We start from the raw sequence: 22,722 nt of genomic DNA, 5'->3' as shown, positions 1-22,722 counted from the left end.
CCAGGGTGGATAAGCATTATCTGTTCATTTTTATAGCTGACCTCACTACATACAAAGATTTCAAGCAATGTTTGTGTCAAGGGCATTGTAATCAGGTTAGGCCTGCTGACGGGGTCAGGGTGTGGAGCGAAAGGGGCAGAAAGGGGGCAGTTGCCCAGGGACCCAACATTTCAAAGGGGCATGAAGTTCTGGGCCTCTTTGAAACACTGCAGCAACACTGCACCACAGCTTGGTAGTTTGGGGGGAGCGAAGGCAGTGCCATGGGCTGAGCAGTACTAAGGGCTGACTCCCCTAGGCGCCCACCCTACCTCCCATGGGTACAGAGCCAGGCCTCCCCCGACCTTTCCCTGAGGCCCACAGTGGCTGTGGGCCCTGCAGGATGAGGTTGTCACACATGAGGGTTCTGTTCCCAGCTTTCTTGTGGAGAGTCATTCTGCCTGTCTGGACAAGAGGAGTAAAAACTACTAGTTCCCATAAAGTGATAGTGCGAGGTCTTATGAAGCATTCAACTGTGGCTTTACCACAGAGCCAGAGTAAGGGGCAGTGCTTACTTTTAAAGTCCCAGGAGCAGACCAGGAATTAGACTGTGACTCAGGGATCCAGTCCCTAATTATCCGGTTGTTCTCGCTTTATGTTTAGTGTTGACTGTTTCCGCCGCTCCCATGCCAGCTCAGCTCTGCTGCTTAATGCATTGGGGAAGACAATTTGTCAAAGTGTAAGCTCCGTCAATGTCCTGTCTGCTCACTCCCCTCCCCTTTCTGCGGGAAGGGAAGTAGCTGGCCATCAGAGGTTGCTCCCTTCTTCTCATATAGCCCACTGCCAAGGTAGCCCATGCACGGGAGTAAGATGACTGGAGGGGAGACCATGTTTTACCACTTTCCGGAGTGTCCATTTTTTTAAAAAAAACTTATTATTTAAACTTGTTATTTTTTAAACCTAAACTTTAAATAAATGTGTTATTTAAAAAATCTTTTCCTAAAAGCAAAGTTAGAATAAAATGTTAACATCCAATGTTACTCATTCTGGATCAGTGAATATTCAAAGAACCCACATAACGATTCTGGCTTGCTGGCTGGGAAGTCCTCTGCCTTTGTGTGCACTAAACAAGGTGACCAAATTTCTAAATACTTAGCCTCTTTTTGGTACTTCTCTTGTGTAGGTACTAAATTTCTCTTGTGTAGGTACCAAATTTCTAAATACTTAGCCTCTTTTTGGTACTTCTCATATGATAGCTCTTCTCATATTTCACCTTGCCATGGTTCCACTGGAGGAAGAGTCACATTGTGCCAATAGTGTGTAACACAAAGCATAGCTCCTAACAGAAAAAAAAAAAAAAAAAGAGTCATTCTGTTTGAAAGGAAGATTTTTTATTGGCACATTAAGTCAGCACATCATTTTGTCAATAAGATGAATCTCTACCAATTTCCTCCCAGAACTAATTCCTAGACAAAACTACCACATATGCAGATAAGTTACCCTTTCCTCACAACCTCTCCATCAGACTGCCTTTCCAGTAGCAAAAATATGATGATTTTTCCTGCAGTCAAATATCATCTATACAGGGGTGGGCAAGAAGAAGCCCACAGACCAGACGCAGTTCACCAGTGTGTGCCGCTGATGGGACACCACATGCTTTATTTACCTGCACGCCCACAGGTACAGCTGTTCACAGTTCCCATTGGCTATGGGAAGCAACTTATGCCGGGTCACTACTTTCTGCAGCTCCCAGTGGCTGGGAACAGCAAATCGCAGCAAATGGTAGCTGTGAGCAGCCATACCTGTAGATCTGCAGGTAAATAAAGCATCTGGCAGCCTTCTAACTGTAATGAACTGCATCTGGACCACAGGTCACTTATTGTCTGCCCCTGATGTATACAGTAATTTATACAAATTTATACGAATTTTCTATATGAGTTATGCAAATTGAAAATGTATATCCCCTTTCCCATATAAAGACTCACTCATCCAGATCAATTTCTTTGTTCAGATCCCTCTCCCAGCTTCTCATCTGGGTTGTTTTTTAGCCACATCTATTTTCAATCAAACTTGTGTCTATCGAAAACTCATCCTTTTGTTCCAGCTTGTTCCCGACTCAACTCATCAGATGTGGTTAAAGGCCTAGATACAGACACCTTGTGTCCAGTTAGTTTTGACTTCTACATATTTGAAGTGCACTATATTTATATTATTTACATTATTACCTATCTCTCGGTATGATATAAATGCTGTCTCTATACTGGCACCCGCCTTTCGAAAGGGGGATTCTAATGAGGAACTTTGGGATATGCTAATGAGGTGCTGCAATGAACATGCAGCACCTCATGAGCATAATGGCAGCTGCAGCGCTTTGAAAGTGCCGCTTTTAATCGCGTGTGGCTCGTCTACATGGGGTCCGTTTTGAAAGGACCCTGCACATTTTGAAATCCCCTTATTCCTGTTTGGTTGTAGGAATAAGGGGATTTCGAAATGTGTGTAGTCCTTTAGAAAAGGACCCCATGTAGAAGAGCCATGCACAATTGAAAGTAGCACTTTTGAAGTGCCACAGCCACCATTATGCAAATGAGGCGCTGCATATTCATTGCAGTTATATCAGAACAAAAGACAATTGTCTCAAGATACAAGGGAGGAGGTAGATTAGATAGTAGGAAAAGCTATTTCATTGGGAGAGTGGTGAAGCACTGGAATGGGTTATCTTCAAAGGTGATGGAATCTCCATCCCTAGAGATTTTTAAGGCCTGAACTGATAAGGTCTGGCTCAAATGATTTAGTTGGGGTTGGTCCTGCTTTGAGCAGGGGGTTGCACTAAATAACCCCCTTGCTACCAATCTCTTCCAACCCTAAACTTCACTGAATCTATATCAGGGTTCAAAATTATTGAGGTCTCCTCATGCTGATAGCAATATGATTGCTTGTGCATGTGTTTATTGTGCTGCTTGTGTGACTGATATTTTGTACATGTGAGAAGGAGGAAGAAAATGAGGAAGTGGTGCTGCATATTGTTTGTCTTTAGAGTTAGAGAGAGCTGAAAATTGCATTTTGATGGACTTTATCTTAACATGGATAAACTGTCATAAGGACATTGTGATCAGTTCAGGCCTGCTGACAGGGTCCGTCATAAGGCCTTACACATGGTGGTTTCTTTACATGGAGTAGCATAAAGGGTTATCTCTATCAAGCGAACTTATTCATAAAGACCAGTCATTGGTGCTCACATATACTTCCTGTCAGAACTGTTCATGTATCTTATATGTTAGCTTTGAGGACAAATACATTATATCTCAGTCTCACTTTCTTCTATTTGTTGGGTTCAGTGAAGGAAAATTATGGATAGTTTTTAAACAATTTCAGTTCTTTAATCACTAGACTGTTTCTGTCTTTGAAGAACTCCTCCTTATGCATAGCCACTTTTCAGAGTAGACTCCCATTTTAAATATGTGCGACCCAATATAACCTGAAAACATGTACATACTTCTGAAGTGTTGAAAGATGCACAATGCCATGACCCCAACATTGTTAACCTGAATCACACTGAGACATATTTAATTGACATCTCTCTACTATTGAAAAATTATGTTACGATATCTTCTTATTGTCTGCTTTAAAAACAACTGATGCACTAAAGTACCACGAGAACCAAATATTTATAAGCAGAGTTAACATGTCTATGTCTCTGTGATAAGAGGCAGTACAGTTTTTCTGTCTGTTTTCTGAAGGAATAGAAATATAGAATAATATAACTGGAGGGGGAATATAACTCCAACCCATGTTCTGTGCTGGGATGGGGGTAGTCTAAATGTCATAGTTAAGTCTGAATATTGTGTCTGCTTTTCAAGGCAATTTTGCATCAGGTTAATAGCACCACATTCTTGCACAGCAGAATTCTATTCAAAGCAATACATAAACAATGAAGGAAATTACAGACTAAGGTGGTTTTTATCATCTAACTATGAAACAGAAAGCTCAAACATATTAATGCAAAAAAACTATTTATATTTGCTCTGCCATGCAAACACATGCAAAGCCAACACAATGTCAGTAAAGCCATTGCTACTGAGGGAAAATCCTGACTATTCCCCAAGGTGCTGCTGTCCCACAAAGACAATTTCAGATGTAATTTATAGTTATTCCTGCAACATATGAGCATGTCATCTGAGCTTTCCATTTTCATATGTATGAAGGGGACTGAGAATATCATTGAAATAAAATGTCAGGTCATAAGAGACAGAAGCAAAAATGAACCAGCCCTTGAAGGTAGTCACATAAGGTTTTAACCCAGTACTCAGAGTACAGAGGTATCATCACATTACTGACTTGTCTAATCTCATCTTCTCCTTTCCTTTTTAAAAATAACTTGTCTTTTTAGTGCATCCCAATGTGAGCCAGGGCTGCCAAGGAGGATGTGCTACATGTTCCGACTACAATGGATGCTTGTCATGCAAACCCAGGCTCTTTTTTGTTCTGGAGAGGATTGGCATGAAACAGATCGGGGTATGTCTTTCTTCGTGTCCCAGCGGATACTTTGGAACACGGTATCCAGAAATAAATAAGTGTACAAGTAAGTGCTGGGGAAAGCAATGCTGTATCGGAGTTTTTAATTTCTGATATGAAACTAAACCTCACAACGTGTATCCTCAAGTACCAGGGAAGTTAAATATTATACTTATTCTTTATTGGACAGCCTGTTTATATGGCGACAATTAGTAAGGTACACAATGAGTGTGAGGTAAGAGTGAAATTCACATTAAAGGCTTAAGTAAAAGGACTTTGTATGCATGACGTATCCAGGCACTGGGGATGGACTCCTCTCCTGCATCCTTATTCAGAGATAAAGGTTATCAGTATAGTCCTGCAGTACCACAGCTACAGCCCAGTGGCTATAGCAGCAGTCCTGGGCCATTGCAACTGCCCTGGGCAGACCATGAGATACATGCTGTTTACAAATTCACTGGCAGTGAATGTTGTCAGTCCCCCAGCCCACCCTCTGTTCTCCTGTGAGATAGAGTTTGACAGTGAAGAGATCTGCTGCACAGGGAGGTTTGCAGAGCTACTTTGTATGACCTCTCTGTTACTATACCCCATGTACAGTATAACCACAAAGGTACTTCTGCAATTGGAGCATTTGATCAACTGTCCATGTGGGGGCAGATGTCAGACTGTCACTGCTAGGGCCCTACCAAATTCACAGCCAGTGAAAATGCACCACACATGATGAAATCTGGGCTCACCCAGTGAAATCTGGTCTTCTGTGCTGTTAGCCTGTAGATTTCGCAGGGGGAGACCAGAGTTTCTCAGATTGCGAGTCCTGACCAAAAGTTCCCTATATCTTTTCTATCCATGTATGGATAGAAATTTGTTTATGTGCATGGAGGCAAGTATGAATTTTCACCCCCAGTAAAAACACAAACCCTAGCTGTGTGCACTCTGTTAATCTGCTGGGCAGCATTTCAGTTTCTCCTGAGAGGATGCACAAGTGCACAGCTTACAGGAAACGCTGGTCTGGTCCCAAAAGGGAGTTGCCGGGGTTGTGGGGAGTTGTGGGGGGATGGGGAGGAGGTATACAGTTATTTTAAGGAGGCAGTGTAATTTCCACCCTTACTACTGTGCTGCCTTCAGAGTTGGGTAGCTGGAGAGTGGCGGCTTTTCACTAAATGCTCAGCTCTGGTGGAGGGTTCCTGCCAGCACCAATACAAAAGTAAGGATGGCAAATACCATATCATGCCATACTTACACCTGCACTGCTGCCTTCAGAGCTGGGTGGCCAGAGAATCGTGGCTGCTGGCTGAGGGTAGCAATAATATACCATGCCATCATTGCTTTTGCGCTGCCTCTAGCAGTGGCCTGTCTTCAGAAGTGGGCTCCCGGCCAGCAGCTGCCGCTCTCCAGATGTTCAAGGCTGAGGGCAGTGCCACCGCCGGCCAGAGCACAGAACTAATGGTAGCAGTAAAAGGCCCCTCCTGGCCCCCTGCAATAACCTTGTGACACTCCACCCCCAAATCCTCTTTGGGCAGGTACTCAGACAGTTACAATGCTATGAAATTTCAGATTTAAATAATTGAGCTCATGAAATTCATTGTTTTAAAAATCCCATGTCTGTGAATTTAGCAACATGGGCCATGAATTTGGTAGGCCCCATTCACTGACTTTCAGTGGAATTAGGTGCCTGATTTGCGTTTTTCCTTCCCCCTCCCTATCAATTATTTTATTTTAATTTTACCAAATTTTACATTTTGAAATTGAAACCAAAAACACGGGTAAAAACTTTTTTTTTGACCAACTTTACCAGCCACCTTGGTGACTATATAAAACGTAGGAGTTATAGCTAAGTAATTCTCCTTCTTGACAAGTAGATGCTGTAGCACAACACTATATTCATAAACCCCCAAGCCATTAAACAACTTCAAATGATTGTGCACTTTTCTCTAGAGTAAATGTTGCAATGACTTTTGTATCTCAGTTGAAGAATATTAGATATATAGGTTTTACCATATTGTTGAAAATCCATGTCTGGTAGCTGGCTTCTGTCCTGTATGAATGCTATAAACATGGTAGTTATGGAAAATGCTGCAGGACTGCAACAAACCATAAAGGAGCAGAAATAAAGTAAAATAAATCTAAATTCTGAAATGTTTTTAATTCTTCCTGAGGGAATGGAGGTATATTAGATGGACCTTATTCTCCACTCACTTGCATTTTAACTAGTGGTTTACCCTTGTGCAATGTGGAAGTAACTTTACTGTGCTGGTCTGATGGCGTTATGCGTTGTGTGTTATGCATCCGCTTTGCGTGGTTCTCTCCAACTACCCAAAGTGTAAGGCAGTTTCCAAGGCAGCCCCGCTAGCCTAATTCTCATTCTCATTTCCAGCAGTGTAGAGGGGCCTTGAGGTGGATATGAATAAAATATAGTTTCACTGGCAGGCCCATCCATGCAAATTAGGGCTTTAGTATCTAACTGGGGTACCTGAAAGTGGCGCGGTATAATTCCTCCCCTATTGTATTGCAGAATGTAAAGCTGACTGTGATACCTGCTTCACCAAAAATTTCTGCACTAAGTGTAAAAGTGGGTTTTACTTACACAATGGAAAGTGCCTTGAAAACTGCCCCGAGGGTCTGGAACCCAACAATCACACAATGGAGTGCACCAGCATTGGTAAGTAGGGATTCCAGCCTCAGGCCCAAGCCTGCAACCGCAGAACTCATATTGACCTCCCAGGCAGTCTGCACAGGGGAGGACATGCAGGAACAGATTTAGAGTTAGCAATGGGAACCTGACTTATTTGTGAGATGGTTGTTCTCCAATGCCGTAGCCTCATGGTGTTTCCTGAATCTGTCCTCTGGACCCTTCAGAATAATCCACTGCCTTTGGATGAGCAACTGCCAATTACAAGTGGCTCTGCTGTGCTAGTTTAAGCATAGGCCACTATTGGGACCCATCAGGAATTCTGCTGCAGATTCCTCCCTAGATTCTCTAGGATGCAGTTGAGTATTGCTTGTACTACACCCCTTTAGGAAATGCAGTATGCTACCTCTTGTACACCCAGCCAGCTCTGCTATCTGATGCTTGGGGTGGGCTGTGAAACCATTGCCTGCTCCCCCCCCAGCCCCCCAGCTGAAGTCTCTGGCAGTATTTCCCATCTTACGTGTTAAAAAATGATGAGTTAGCCTCTCCCTCCCAATCATGAGATTTTTACACAGATGTTTGGCTTTTTATTTGCCTTCAGGTGTCAGAGCCTTTAAGGTGCCCTGGATCACATTTTTAAGCTGTGAGGAGCAGAAACTGACTTACAAACTAATGGAAGTTGAGATGCTGACATTATCACTTGGCTCCCAGAGCTGAGGCTTTGATTAAAACTTCAAATATTGTAGCAACTCTTAGAATCAACAGTGATCCTGTGATTCAGCAAATGCACAGAGCACAAGACTCCTTATGCTTCTTGTCCTCCCCCATGCAAACACAGGGTGGTATGCTATTGCCTGGTACTGGTGAAAGTCTGCTCACCCCTATGAATGTAGCTGTAAGCCTCAAAGTATCAGTGGAAATTGTGTAGTATTCAGAAGAGGGAACAGTACTTATGCAGATTTGAAAGGAATAAAAATAATGTACAACAATTTTTCAGCTCTCAAGTTGTGATGGTTCTTGTAGTCTGATTTCCAAGGCTTTCTTCATAGCAAAGAAACTTTAAGAATCATTTCTGCTTCTTTGATGTGTATTTTAAGCTGCCTAGAACTTCGCTGCTTTAAAAATGAGTCTGTCTTGACTAGAAAAAAGTCACTAAAAAGCTGCAGAGAAAAAACAGACCTTTGCTGTGCATGTGAAGGCCTATTATTTTAGCAGGAGTGCCTTGTACTATGAAAAGCAAAATGAGCCACATAACAATTAAGTGGTGATTGCCTGAGATGAGCTGTCTCCTAGGGTTTGTAAAATTTGAAAATAAATTGCAGAAATGGAAAATCTGTTTGGCTGCTATATCCATCATCCTCATATTTTTGCAGGGTGTGGATAGGAGACAAAAATGGTAGTAAATTTACATTACACTTAATCTGCAGGAGAAAAATGAGGAGATGGGCCAAACTAGATCAGTTCAAAACCCAACATCTGTCGCAATTTTACCCATCTTTACCTGTTATGCATTGCAAATAGCATCCCTTTCATGCCTTTTGACTAAGCTGTCCAGTATCAAGAGAGTTGGCCTAGTTTGCTATGGGTGTGAATCAAGTTTAATTCTATTGCAGTACGTGGAACCAGGCTTCTGTAAAAAGCAGCATGAGAGCAGAATTAGCCCCAATATCTTATTTTGACCAAGACTTTTTTTTTTTTTTCATGGAATGGAATTGACAAAAGCAATGCAGCTAGTGTGAAATAATCCTGCTTGTACATAATGGATTGGCATTATTTCATGTGAAGTACATTCTGCACAGGCCAAATTTTCCTCTCAGTTATACCTCTGCAGATCCAGAGTAATGACATTTAGGTAAACAGAGTAACTTCCAATGCACTATTTGGCCCCATTTCTGGTGCAAGACTGGCCTTAGAAAGACTTATTTGCCACCAGCCAGCCTGCTTTTCAGTTTAAAGATGAATTCACTTTTCTTACATATTGGTTGATGCCGAATAAAAGGAATCTCCTGTGTTCATTGTGTGCACTACAGTTTCCGCTCCAGCTCAACATGTCCTATGTTTGTTACAGTGCATTGTGAAACTAGTGAGTGGAGTCCGTGGAGCTCCTGCACAAAGAGAGGAAAAACGTGTGGCTTCAAGAGAGGAAATGAAACAAGGGTCAGAGAAATTGTACAGCATCCTTCAGCACAGGGCAAACCGTGCCCAGCTACAAGTGAAAACAGAAAATGTATTGTACAAAGAAAGAGATGTCAAAAGGAAGGAAAAGGTACCATGTTATCATATGAGATTGACACTGGGTTTGTTTAATAATTCACCTCCAGCTCCTGGGCCTGCATTCCTTAGGCCACCAAACTGCCATTAGCATGTGTGTTTGTTTCACCTGAGTGAGGAAATGTGGAATCATGGCCTCACATAGCAAGAAAACTGTGTTGACCCCTTACAAAATCTGCCTTCTTGCTGATCAAACCATAGTGGTATCTCCTCTCTCAGGGTCCTGCAAGCAGAACTGCCATAGGCAATAGTGCAAGAACTGGGGGCGTAGTTAAAGGAAACCCAAACAGCTAACTGACCTGAGGCAAAAAATGTTTGTCCCATGCCCTCAGCTATGAAATGGCTGGTAAATTAGATGGGGTTTTCTGTTCTATTGTTTTTTTAAAGTAATTTCTATTCCACCCAATGCAGAGACATTTAGAGACATAAGCTACCCCCAGCCAGTTTGGAGTGGAAGTGTACTGCACGAAAAGTATCCCTGACACTGGATTCTTTTTCCCAATGCGTTGCCACAGCTACTCTGACCATCAGATGGGTGGGAGGGAACCCATGTTCCTCCTGGAAGTTGCAAAGACAGGACATGCTTTAGGCCCCAAATTAGTTAATTAGTATCTAACTAGTAGCTGGTAGCTAAAAGCCTTTGCTGTCCCACAGGTGCAATTTTTTAAGTTGTGTGTTTAAAAAAAAAAAGCTCAAAATGGCTCAGAGATAAAAAATTGGACATTAGCAGACTGCAAAGCCCAGGAAAGATTGGCCCTGATGATCTTCTGAACAAAAGAAAGGCCTCAGTATGCTTGTAGCTGTTTCCACTGACTCAGCAGACATTGAAAGCTTCAGAGTGATGTCTGGGGTGATTTTAGTTGTGTGGTTGATTTTGTATCTGAGGAGCCAGTTATAGTGTGTGCTGGGAGATCTGCAGTGAGTTCTATAAATGACAGTTGGCCACATAGGTACTGCACAAACTGAGCACTTTTCCAAATATAATGAATTTGTGGCATGCAAATTAGCTGTAGAGTAAAGGTAGTGATTGGCTGAATTATCTCTCATCTTACAAAGTTCTAGGAATCTTGGCATGACATGTTTACTGTAGCTGTTCACCTTGTCGATATGATTTGTAAAATCAAAATGTCTGAGAGCTGAAAAATTGGATGGTACCAGACTGTGAAACCCAGCGATGAATCAACCTTGTGACATTCTGAGCTAAGAGAGTGCTCAGCTACACCTGTAGCTGCTTCCATCATTCCACCCTGACTCTACAGACATTCTAGGCTTCAAAGTGACACACACAGAGTGACCTTCCCAGAAGCCTATGTAGGTTATCAGTTACCAAAGGTTTGCTTCATGATACTTGTAGAAACAGACTAACATTTTCCTACTATTTTTTAGGCTGAGATTGTTTCGTAAAGCCTCAGGGCACAATAATGGATGATGTGTTGCTGCCCTATGCAGGAACATTACAGGGAAGGTGCGTTGGCTTAGACAGCTACAGTTCCCACCCTGCATCCTCCTTGCTGTGGGGGAGTAATGGCCCTATGGGAGCAGCAGATTGTACTCTTATCCCTACCCACTTATACTCTCTGAGTACTGGCTTAGCTTTGCTGGGCAGCATATTAAAGGCAGTGGAGCCAAGGTTCCATCCATGGCCCATCCATTCCCTACTCCTCTCGGTATAGCAAGAACATAGCACCCATTTATTCATATAGAACTTGATCCAAATTCTAGATATTCATCCAAAGACATAAATGGGCTCTTACTTCCTCTGAACACTCCTACGCAGTTGCATAGCTCAAGAGACAATCTAACTAACTCACAAGTCATAGCCAGGCCTCTTTTGCGAGGAAGGGCAGGGGAATTGTTTTGTTTTGTTTTGTTTTGAGCTGCCAAAGCCTGAGCAAACAACATAAGAGTAAACTTTAATGCTAGAACTGTAAGCAATATTTTTCCCTCCGTGATGGTGATGTGCATGCATATGGTATTTTGGCAACATCTTATTGGTTGAGACATTTCCATTTGATATGTGTTTGCTGTTCATATGTAGTAAGTACTTTAAAAAAAACAAACCCTCATATATTTTACTGTCAAATCTTACTTTTTGCTTTATGGGACTTGTGCAAAACCATATTTGCAAAATATTGTATGCCACAAAAAGTCCTTTAAGGTAATAAATCTTTTTGTGAAGTGCATAAGGTGGTTTCTTTTGAGCAAGTAGTAGACCATAGTTTTCCCTGTTTTACACCAGTGCTCAACCCCTTTGAAGCTACTACCATGGCTGAATGAAATATAAATTACAACATTATCTTTCCCAGTGGGATTTTAGGTTTGTTCGTCTGAGGACAAAATGGAGCCCTTTACTCTTTTAAAAGTTTTTAAATTCACAGCTACCCCACATCAAGTAACAATAGCCATGAATGTCTGTCATCTCTGCTTTCATACACCTCCACAGGGAGATGGGTATCTTTTTGAAAGAAAATCTTTAATAAAACCAAAGAAATTCACATATAAAGACAACTAGGTTCAAATAAAATTAAAGATTGGATAATGGTGACACAAGACAAGAAACTAAGATTTAAGGTTAAAAGTCTATAAGTATTTTCCTGCTGGAACAGGGAAAATAAAGCCGTTTAGATCAATCTTCAGGCTACTTCTGCCTCCCTCTTCCACAAAAGGGAAGTTCTGTCTTTCTTGAGTGGCACCTCAAATATACAAGAGCTTCACAGGTTAAATTTGTTCAGCAAGCCACACAGAAAGAAACGGGGAATGAAAGTGCTAGAAAAGCAAAGGGAAACAAGCAAAACCTGGTTCACTGTTAAGAAAAACTGAAAACCACACAGCACCAAAAGCCACTTTGCAATGCATATGTTTTTACATCTATTGTGTTAAAGGTCACTGATAGATCTAATAGGATCAGCACTGATATTAGTCATTCCTCCATGGTCATAAGCAAATCATTAGCTAGTTCAGCAAGTGCTGATTCCCTGCTGAATCTGTTTCCTGACTGCTAGGGATTTAGGACGTTGGCAAAGGACAAGTGATGACAGAGATTGCCACAATTGTCTCTGTGGCTTGGCTCAGGAACCTGAGATTAGAGACAGGCAGTTAGTCAGCTAAATTGCTGGTATGTCTCATGGACATTTGCACGTGGTGAGTGGGCATATTGAGATAAAGCGCAAGGAAGGATTCTTTTGGTTCATTCTGCTATTGTGTCCTTTGGTCTGTCATGATGGGGCGTAATTCTGCTTTTGTGTTCTTCCCATTGAAGGAGAATGCTGGGTCTTTGTAGGAGAGAGTGCTAGGTTCTGAGGCAGAATGTAAACAAACTGGGACAATTAAACAGATCAAACAGTAAATTCTTCCACTCTTGCTTTAGTAGGCTACCCCGTGCCCATCTCAGTCTAGATCAGCAGCTCTCAGTTGTGGCTCAGAATTCCAAAGTCTGGACCACGAGCAGTGGGTATAGTAGGACAGGGGCAGCTCTGCATCCCCTGGTACTGCCTTAGCTTCAGGAAGCCACATTGTGGAACATTGGGCTGAAGATTTTGGGCTGAAGATTTTTCCTTTATTATCCAAGTTTCTGGAGCAGCTGAGGAGGCGGTATGTGCTATTCAGTTTCCTGCGCTCCTCGGTAATCTCCTTGGAGTCCAGGTAAGTATCCAAGTGCTCCAAGATTCAATCTGCAGCTGAGGGTGGGGCTCTTGGGGTTTTTGGGAGGGTGGTGGCTTGTGGCTTTCTGGCCACGGGGGATAGGGGACAGAGTTCTGGGGGATCTCACCACAGCAGATCTTGAGCAGAAGGGGCAGAGCCAGTGGCTGGCCTCCCCAAAGCACGGGGGGTGTTCCACCGCCTGCCCATGGTCAGGACCATATTTTAATGGGGTCACCAGGGCTAGTGTGAGATTTGCTGGGGCCTGGGGCCAAAGCTAGATCATCACCACCCAGGGCCAGACCTGATGGCCACGGGCTCCAGTCCTGGGTGGTTGGACTCAGCATTCAGACCTCAGCCCAGAGCACTGGGTCTCAAGTTTGGGCTTTGGTCCTCATTTCCATGCAGGGCAGTGGGGCTCAGGCAGGCTCAGGCTTTTGTACCCACTACCGGAGTAATGTAGTAATTTTTATTGTCAGAAGAGGGTTGCAGTACAATGAAATTTGAGAACAACTCATCTAATCCAACCTGTCAGTTTCTATGTTTGTGTGTCCCAGGTAGAACACCATTACACTTCCATCCTCACCCATACCTACTGAGGATTTATTTTGATACTTGCTACCTTTTCCAGGCCATGATGCCCAAATTGATCCAATCTGAAATGTACTTGATCCTTTTCCAAGCAACAGATCCTGCCTCCTTTCCTTTCTCTCCCTCCCCTGTGTTTTCTGTTGGATAATCCATTTTCCAAGACACCGGCACCTCCTGCTTAATGAGATGCTTCTTTTCCCTTTGCATGTTTAGTCCCCTCTTTCAATTTGACCTTTGAATGCAAATACCCTGTATGAGAATCCACTGGTGCATTAGTTTGCTGTGGTTGTTGTCAAGAGATAATACAAAGTATTGCTGTGATTTCCAGAAGTGCAAAATGGTATACAGTGGAAAGAGTACAACAAACTGGGAAAAGTAAAGACTGCATATTTCCCAGGAAGATTTGCTTACATTTCTTCATAAATGCATTTTTGGCCATGCTCATGACCTTTTCGTCATTCCTTTCTGCAAAGGTGCATGAGCTTGGCTTTCTCTGGGGGGAAGCCAAGCATCAAAGTTGCATGCACAAATATTTGTGGAAAATGAATCTCAAGTTTTCATACAAGAGTATTTCTGCCAAAATTGCTCATATAAATGTGGAAAAACTACCCCAAGTGGCTTCTGTGGCTAATCAGAACTAAACAATACAGTTGGCCTAACTAGTATTGAATGCAAAGTAGGAACATTTCATAATCAATTTGCATGATTAAAACAGTTACCAAACATGGTCAAATAATTATGAATAAGGAATGATCATAGGAAACAGTATTTTTTGCAAGAAAACATGCAGCATAAATCTATCAAACACATGGATTTGTTGTGAATCATTAATTAACATATTAATTATTAGTATTTATTAGGATTACCATGATGGCTAGGAGCACTGGTCACATACAAGGCACCCATTGTGCTGGATGCCGTACAAACAGAACAAAAAGGACAGTCCTTGCCCCAACATGCCTAAAATCAATGTGTAAATGAACAGACAACAGCAAAATGAGGTCAATTATTCTAACTGGAGTTTAGTGATGATCTGTCTAGGGCAGTCTTGAAGCATGCCGCTTCTGTGCTGAGAATTGCTTTTGAACAGGCAGCCTTGTGGGTGTTATGGATAATATTTTTCTAAGGAAAACCAAGTGGGTGTTCCATGATTCGTCAATGTGCCAAAGAAGTGGTGATTGAGTAATCTCTTTGAGTGGGGAGTGATTTCTAAGTGAAGAATCACAGAATCATAGTATGCTAGAACTGGAAGAAAACTCAGGAGTCCATCGAGTCCAGTCTTCTGCACTAATGGGTGGACTGGGCACCACCTAGAGAGGGGTGTCCGATCCTTTTTCATCAGGGGCCATATGGCAATTTTTTACATGTTCCAGGGGCTGAACACAAAATACCCCCCAAACCAGCACCCCCCATGCCCAGGCTTAACCCCTCTCAGCCCCCAACCTGAATTAACCTGCCTGAGACATGAGCTCCAGGCACCACCGCTGCTGTTGCCCCTCTGCTCCTCTACCACCTCCTCCTCAGTGTGGCTGTGTGGCTCTCCTCCAGCTCTCTTACTCCCTTCCCCTACCTGCAGCACAGGTGACTCCCTGCCTTGCCACGCTGAAATAATGGAACTAATTTAGTTGGTTTAATAGTCAGATCCTTCCTGCTGCCCTGCTGGCCATTAAACCAGTTAAATTGAGTTCCATTATTTCAGTGCAGCAGGGCAGGGAGCTGGAGGAGGAGTCAGTGGTGCTAGTGTCTGGAGCTGCAAATGGCTCCATGAAGAACCACATGCAGCTCAGAAGCTGCAGGTTGCCGACCCCGCTCCCTACAGCCAGCTATCAAAATGATGCCGCTGCTGGCTCCACGGGCCAGGTGAAAAGGCTCCATGGGCCAGATTCTGGGTGTGGGCCATGTGTTAGCCACCCCTGATCTAGATCATCCCTGAATGGTATTTGTCTAACCTGTTCTTGAAAGTCTTCAATGATGGAGATTCCACAACCTCCCTACGCAATTTATTTCAGTGCTTAAGCATCCTAACAGGAAGTTTTTCCTAATGTTCAACCTAAAACTCCCTTGCTGCAGTTTAAGCACATTGCTTCTTGTCCTATCTTCAGAGGTTAAGGAGAATAATTTATCTCCCTCCTCCTTGAAACAATCCTTTAGGTGCCTGAAAGTTATCATGTCCCTTCTCAGGCTTCTTTTTTCTAGACTAAACAAACCCAATTTGCAAACCTAAACACAAAACTCATATTTTTCTAGATCTTTAATCATTTTAGTTGTTCTTCTCTGGACCTTCTCCAATTTGTCCATATCTTTCCTGAAATGTGGTGCCCAGAACTGGACACAGTACTCCATCTGAGCCCTAATCAGCACAGAGTAGAAAGAATACGGAAGAGAATAGAAGAGACAAATGAATAAAGGGAGAAAGTGAAGGATTTGGACAAGACCAGGTTTAAAGCAGAATGGAGTACATTTATGTTGATGGGGCTAGGTACATAAAAATGTTCCTATTCTCTATTTCATATATCTAAATCTAAAAGTTCCAAGTTTGGTTTGAATAGCCAGGAAGGCAAAGATACAGGACAGTTCTGCTATTTTATTAAACTAGTTCATCCGTCCCTAATTAGTGTGCATGTGTGTGTCCAACATATTTCCAGACCGGATCTGATAAATGTGCATTTGGCTCTCGTAAATATAATTGAAGTCCTATCAGGCTTTCATTAGACTTCCAAAAACACAACTCAGCTAAAATTCCCTAAGCCACTCATCAAGGTTAGAGTAGCAGCTACTTTAGCTGAAGACAATGTAACATAATACCAACAGGCTTAAAATATTAAGTGATAAATTCCCCTTCCTTACACTCACTCACACACCACACAGTCACACACATCAATGAAACACAAAGGGCTGCTAAGTAAAGTAAGCTGCTCATTTAGTTTTTCTCTTGAAGAAAAAGTTGTGTAGCCGATCTCTGATCACTTTCTTTTGTTTATAAGCCTGGCTTTCATTAGCATTCAATTAAACTGTTCCAGGCAGAACTGACAGAAAAATCACGGTGTTTGTAACAGAAGATAAACAAAACAGGAAATAAAAAAGAATTATATTGTGTATTGAAAATATAGCTCTGTTGGAGTTAATAGCCAACTCTCTGACATTATTGGAGCCAGGAATTTACACATTGTTTAGTAACTAAAGACAGCACTAAAGAGAGGCCTGATGCAAAATACATTGAGGTCAGCAGGAATCCTCCCAGTCATTTAATCCTACCAGTGTTATTTTGCACATAATGCAGGGCCAGGCCTATCTAATGATTGGGATTGCATAGTGAGAGACTCACTTGTGGGACAGGCTTTGAGATTTTGGCCTTCAATGTCAATAGAATATCCCAGGTTGCACTGATTGCACATAATCTTCTTTCTTACTGATGCAAAATAAAGAAATGTGCAAAGACGGTTTAAGATACGCTTGCTGTTTGAGAAGTTAGATCTATAAAGTGGGTATGTTGAAATTTGTGGCCAGGTCTTTCTATCAGTTAAGCAAGAGTACTTAACAAATAAGGAACCTTAATGTTACAATATGTAGGTCAGCTTTGCCTAAACTGTGAAGCTGGCCTCTCTGGCCTCTTTAGCCTCCCTGGTCAAATTGTAGACTCTTTCAGGAGAGGCACAGGCAGCCCAATGAAAACTGAGAGGCAAGGGAATATAAATACTGTTCTCCTTAACTCTTGATAAACCAACATTATGTAGTAGTGCTGTTGTATTTATCATTGTAATGGACATCCTGCAGTGGAGAGCACCTGTTTAGTGAAAAGTGGAAGCAACCCAGGAGGAAGGAGAAATTAAATAGGTTGGCTGTCCTGTCCACTCCAGGTGTTAACAATGAAAAGCTTGATCCAAAGTCTGTTAAAGTCAGCAAGAGGCTTTTCATTGACTTCAGTGCTCTGGGTCAGCCCACGATCTTCCTTAGGATTTATGGGGCCCTATGCAGTACTGTTTGCGGAGCTTTGCGACCGGGTGCTGGCAAACAGGGTGCGTGCTAACAGGGTGCGTGCTAACAGGAGGGAGTTTGGAGAGGCTCTCCTGGAGGAGGAGAAGGAAGGAGCAAACTAAAGCACCTTGGGGTAAGTGGCTGCTTATATTTGGAGGTTTTGGGCTTGTGTGTTTGTTTGGAGTTTGGAGTTTGTTTGGAGTGCTGAGCTGAGTGTTTGTTTGTTTGTTTGAAAGGCCGTGTGCTCAGGCAGGCAGGCAGGCAGGCAGTTGGAAGCTGATTAGGTTTGAATTGAAACACTGTGTGCTGATTGGCTGAGCTGTAGGCAGAGGGAGGAGCTATCAGGGAGGCCGAGCACTTAAACCCTGCTAGTAAGCGACCAGGGAGCTTTGCGACCGGGTGCTGGCAAACAGGGTGCGTGCTAACAGGAGGGAGTTTGGAGAGGGGGAGCTTGGAGGGAGCCAGTGACTTCTGTTGCCCTTAAACTAAATCCTTTATAACAACCTCTATCTGAAACATTTAATTAACCCTCATATATAACTAGAGTAGGAAATGGAGGCAGAAGCCCAGCAGCAGAGTGGGGGCTATCCTGTTTATTGTGTCGAGTGCAGTATGTATGACTACCTACCCTGTGGGCGGGTGGCGTATGTGTGCGCTCGATGCAAGGAGCTCCTGGCCCTCAGAGACCGAGTGCGTGCTTTGGAGGCCAGGGTGGCTGAACTGGAGGAGCTAAGGAAGGCAGAGGTGTTTGTGGATGAGACTTTCCGGGACATAGTAGGGCTGTCCCACCTCCAATCTGACAGTCCTGAAGCTGTTACGGAGGATGAAAGGCTCAGGGAAGGAGAGCAGTCAAGGGGAGCAGAGGGAAACCATCCCGTAGTTGGGACCCTCCTTCCAGAGGGTGATGTTGTATCCTCTCGTGCCGAGGATACTTCTCCGGGGGAGGGAGCACCAGCTGTTAGGAAGAAGCAGGTTTTAGTAGTGGGGGATTCGATCATTAGAAATATAGATAGTTGGGTTTGTGATGACCGGGAGAACCGTATGGTGACTTGCCTGCCTGGTGCGAAGGTTGCGGATCTCTCGAGGCATCTAGACAGACTTATGGGCAGTGCTGGGGAGGAGCCGGTCGTCGTGGTACATGTTGGTACCAATGACATAGGGAAGGGTAGAAGAGATGTTCTGGAGGCCAAATTTAGGTTACTAGGAAAGAGACTGAAATCCAGAACATCTTTGGTGGCATTCTCTGAAATGCTTCCAGTTCCACGCGCAGGGCCAGATAGACAGGCAGAACTTCAGAGTCTCAATGCGTGGATGAGACGATGGTGTAGGGAAGAGGGGTTTAGATTTATTAGGAACTGGGGACACTTTTGGGGTAGGGGGAGCCTATACAGGAATGATGGGCTCCACCTAAATCAAGGTGGATCCAGACTGCTGGCATTAAACATTAAAAAGGTCATAGAGCAGTTTTTAAACTAAGAGGTGGGGGAAAGCCGATTGGTGCGGGGGAGCACCTGGATCGGACGGAGACTTCTCTTACACGAGGCTCCATAGACAGGGATTCCCTAGAAGTTAGTCAGATAGGGAACGTGGGAAATAATATATGGGCAAGATCAGATGTGAAACAATCGTGCATAAAAAAATCCACCACGTCTGTGAAAGGCGGACATATAAATAGTGGTAGTTTTCTAACATGCTTTTACACTAATGCTAGGAGTCTGTCTAATAAGATGGGTGAACTGGAGTACCTCATATCAAAGGAGGAAGTTGACATAATAGGCATCTCAGAAACATGGTGGAATGAGGACAATCAGTGGGACACTATCATACCGGGATATAAATTATATCGGAAAGACAGAACAGGTCGTGCGGGTGGCGGAGTGGTACTATATGTGAAGGATAATATAGAATCAAATGAAGTAAAAATCCTAAAGGAATCAAAATGTTCCATAGAATCATTATGGATAACAATTCATTCCTCTAATATGAATATGGCATTAGGAATATATTACCGACCACCTAACCAGGACAGTGATAGTGATGCTGAAATGATGAGGGAGATTAGAGAGGCTATCAAAATAAAAAACACAGTAATAATAGGAGATTTCAATTATCCCCATATTGATTGGGTGCATGTCACCTCAGGACGGGATTCAGAGATTAAATTTCTTGATGCCTTAAATGACTGCTTCTTGGAGCAGCTAGTACAGGAACCCACAAGGGGAGAGTCGATTCTCGATCTAGTCTTGACTGGAACGCAGGATCTGGTCCAAGAGGTAACTGTTACTGGACCGCTTGGAAATAGTGACCACAACATAATAACTTTTAATATTCCTGTGTTGGGAAGAACACCGCAGCGGTCAAACACTCTGGAATTTAATTTCAAAAAGGGGAATTACACTAAAATGAGGAAGCTAGTTAAACAGAAACTAAAAGGTAGAGTAATTAAACTAAAATCCCTGGAAGCTGCATGGAAACTGTTTAAAGACACCATACTAGAGGCCCAACTTAAATGTATACCCCAAATAAAAAAACACAGTAAGAGACCTAACAAAGAACCACCATGGCTAAACAGCCATGTTAAAAAGGCAGTGAGAGAGAAAAGGGCAGCTTTTAAAAAGTGGAAGTCAAATCCTAGTGAGGAAAATAGAAAGGAACATAAACACTCCCAAATTAACTGTCATAATGTAGTAAGAAAAGCCAAAAAAGAGTTTGAGGAACAGCTAGCCAAAAATTCAAAAAACAATAGTAAAATGCTTTTTAAATACATTAGAAGCAGGAAGCCTGCTAAAAAAGCAGTGGGGCCCTTGGATGATAAAGAAATAAAAGGAGCAATCAAGGAAGACAGTGCCATTGCGGAGCGATTAAATGATTTCTTTGCTTCAGTCTTCACGGCTGAAGATGTTACAGAGGTTCCTAAATCTGAGCCAGCCTTTTTAGGCGACAAATCTGAGGAACTCACTCAGATTGAAGTGACATTAGAGGAGGTTTTGGAATTAATTGATAAGCTGAATAGTAACAAGTCTCCAGGACCAGATGGCATTCACCCAAGGGTTCTGAAAGAACTCAAATGTGAAATTGCGGAGTTATTAACAGTGGTTTGTAACCTATCCTTTAAATCCACTTTGGTACCAAATGACTGGAAGACGGCCAATATAACACCAATATTTAAAAAAGGCTCTAGAGGAGATCCTGGCAATTATAGACCGATAAGTTTAACATCAGTACCAGGTAAATTAGTAGAAACACTAGTAAAGAGTAAAATTGCAAGGCACATAGAAGAGCACGAATTGTTGGACAAAAGTCAGCATGGTTTCTGCAGAGGGAAGTCGTGTCTGTCTAATCTATTAGAATTCTTTGAAGGGGTTAATAAACATGCGGACAAGGGGCACCCAGTGGACATAATATACCTAGATTTCCAGAAAGCCTTTGACACGGTCCCACACCAAAGGCTTTTATGTAAATTAGGTGGTCATGGGATAGGAGGAAAGGTCCTTTCATGGATCGGGAATTGGTTAAAAGACAGAAAACAAAGGGTTGGAATAAATGGTAAATTTTCACAATGGAGGGGGGTAACTAGTGGTGTTCCCCAGGGCTCAGTCCTGGGACCGATCCTGTTCAACTTGTTCATCAATGATCTAGAAAATGAGGTAAGCAGTGAGGTGGCAAAGTTTGCAGATGACACCAAGTTGTTCAGGACAGTCAAAAGCAAAAGGGATTGTGAAGAACTACAAAAAGATCTCAGCAAACTGAGTGATTGGGCAGCAAAATGGCAAATGAAATTTAATGTGGGTAAGTGTAAGGTAATGCATGTTGGAAAAAATAACCCAAATTACACGTACTACATGATGGGGTCAAATTTAGCTACGACAGATCAGGAAAGGGATCTTGGAGTTATAGTGGATAGTTCTCTGAAGACATCCACGCAGTGTGCAGCGGCAGTTAGTAAGGCAAATAGGATGTTAGGAATTATTAAAAAAGGGATCGATAATAAGACAAAAGATATCATACTTCCCCTATATAAAACTATGGTACGCCCACATCTCGAGTACTGCGTGCAGATGTGGTCTCCTCACCTCAAAAAAGATATATTGGCATTAGAAAAGGTTCAGAAAAGGGTGACTAAGATGATTAGGGGCTTGGAAAGGGTCCCATATGGGGAGAGGCTAGAGAGACTGGGACTTTTCAGTTTGGAAAAAAGGCGATTGAGGGGCGATATGATAGAGGTATATAAAATCATGAATGGTGTGGAGAAAGTGAATATAGAAAAATTATTTACCTTTTCTCATAATACAAGAACTAGGGGACACCAAATGAAATTGATGGGTAGTAGGTTCAAAACTAATAAAAGGAAATTTTTCTTCACACAGCGCACAGTCAACCTGTGGAACTCCTTGCCCGAGGAGGCTGTGAAGGCCAGGACTCTATTAGGGTTTAAAAAAGAGCTTGATAAATTTTTGCAGGTCAGGTCCATAAATGGCTATTAGCCAGGGATAAAGTATGGTGCCCTAGCCTTCATAACAAGGGCAGGAGATGGATGGCAGGAGATAAATCACTTGTCTTCCGTTCTCCTTCTCTGGGGCACCTGGCATTGGCCACCGTCGGCAGATGGGATGCTGGGCTTGATGGACCTTTGGTCTGACCCAGTATGGCCATTCTTATGTTCTTATGTTCTTATGTTAACCTCTGGCTCCTGTGCCCGATGGCAGTCTGTGGTTGGCAGGGAATGGATGAGTTTTTAGAGACGTGCTTTTGTAATCCTCAGCAACATACTAATGAAATATTTATAAAGTAAATTTTAAACTAAGATCCTCTAGTTCAGTGTTTCTTAAACTATGTTCCACAGAGTGTTCCACGGGTGTTTTGTGAACAAGGCTCAGGTGTGCTGTGAGCTTCTGACACTTATTTTGATTTCATACACTAATGGTGTATATTTTTGTTATTAAAACTAGATATGATGTTACTTCTTCAGTGCTATGATCCCTGATTAAATTACTTCATTTTGTTTTAGCTGTATATGTTGCTGTTTGGGTTTTGGTTCTTTTTTTTTTCTTTTGGTCTGACAACTATTTAAAGAAAATTTTTAGTGGTGTTCCACATAAAATTATTATTGTTTGGTGTTCCATGATGTT

General features: G+C 42.6%; 1 protein-coding gene across 1 annotated transcript in view; it reads left to right on the top strand.

Annotated features, from left to right (window-relative positions):
- RSPO3 (R-spondin 3) overlaps positions 1–22,722 on the top strand; it is a 96,173-nt gene that overhangs the window by 40,860 nt on the left and 32,591 nt on the right. The window contains exons 2-4 of the mRNA XM_074988781.1: positions 4,364–4,555; positions 7,001–7,147; positions 9,186–9,383. Of these exons, the coding sequence (XP_074844882.1) occupies positions 4,364–4,555; positions 7,001–7,147; positions 9,186–9,383 (537 nt within the window). The remainder of the gene's footprint in view (positions 1–4,363; positions 4,556–7,000; positions 7,148–9,185; positions 9,384–22,722) is intronic.

The sequence above is a fragment of the Carettochelys insculpta genome, chromosome 3 (genome assembly GCF_033958435.1).
Source record: "Carettochelys insculpta isolate YL-2023 chromosome 3, ASM3395843v1, whole genome shotgun sequence".
Lineage (NCBI taxonomy): Eukaryota > Metazoa > Chordata > Testudines > Carettochelyidae > Carettochelys > Carettochelys insculpta.
This window is presented reverse-complemented; position numbering and strand designations above follow the sequence as displayed.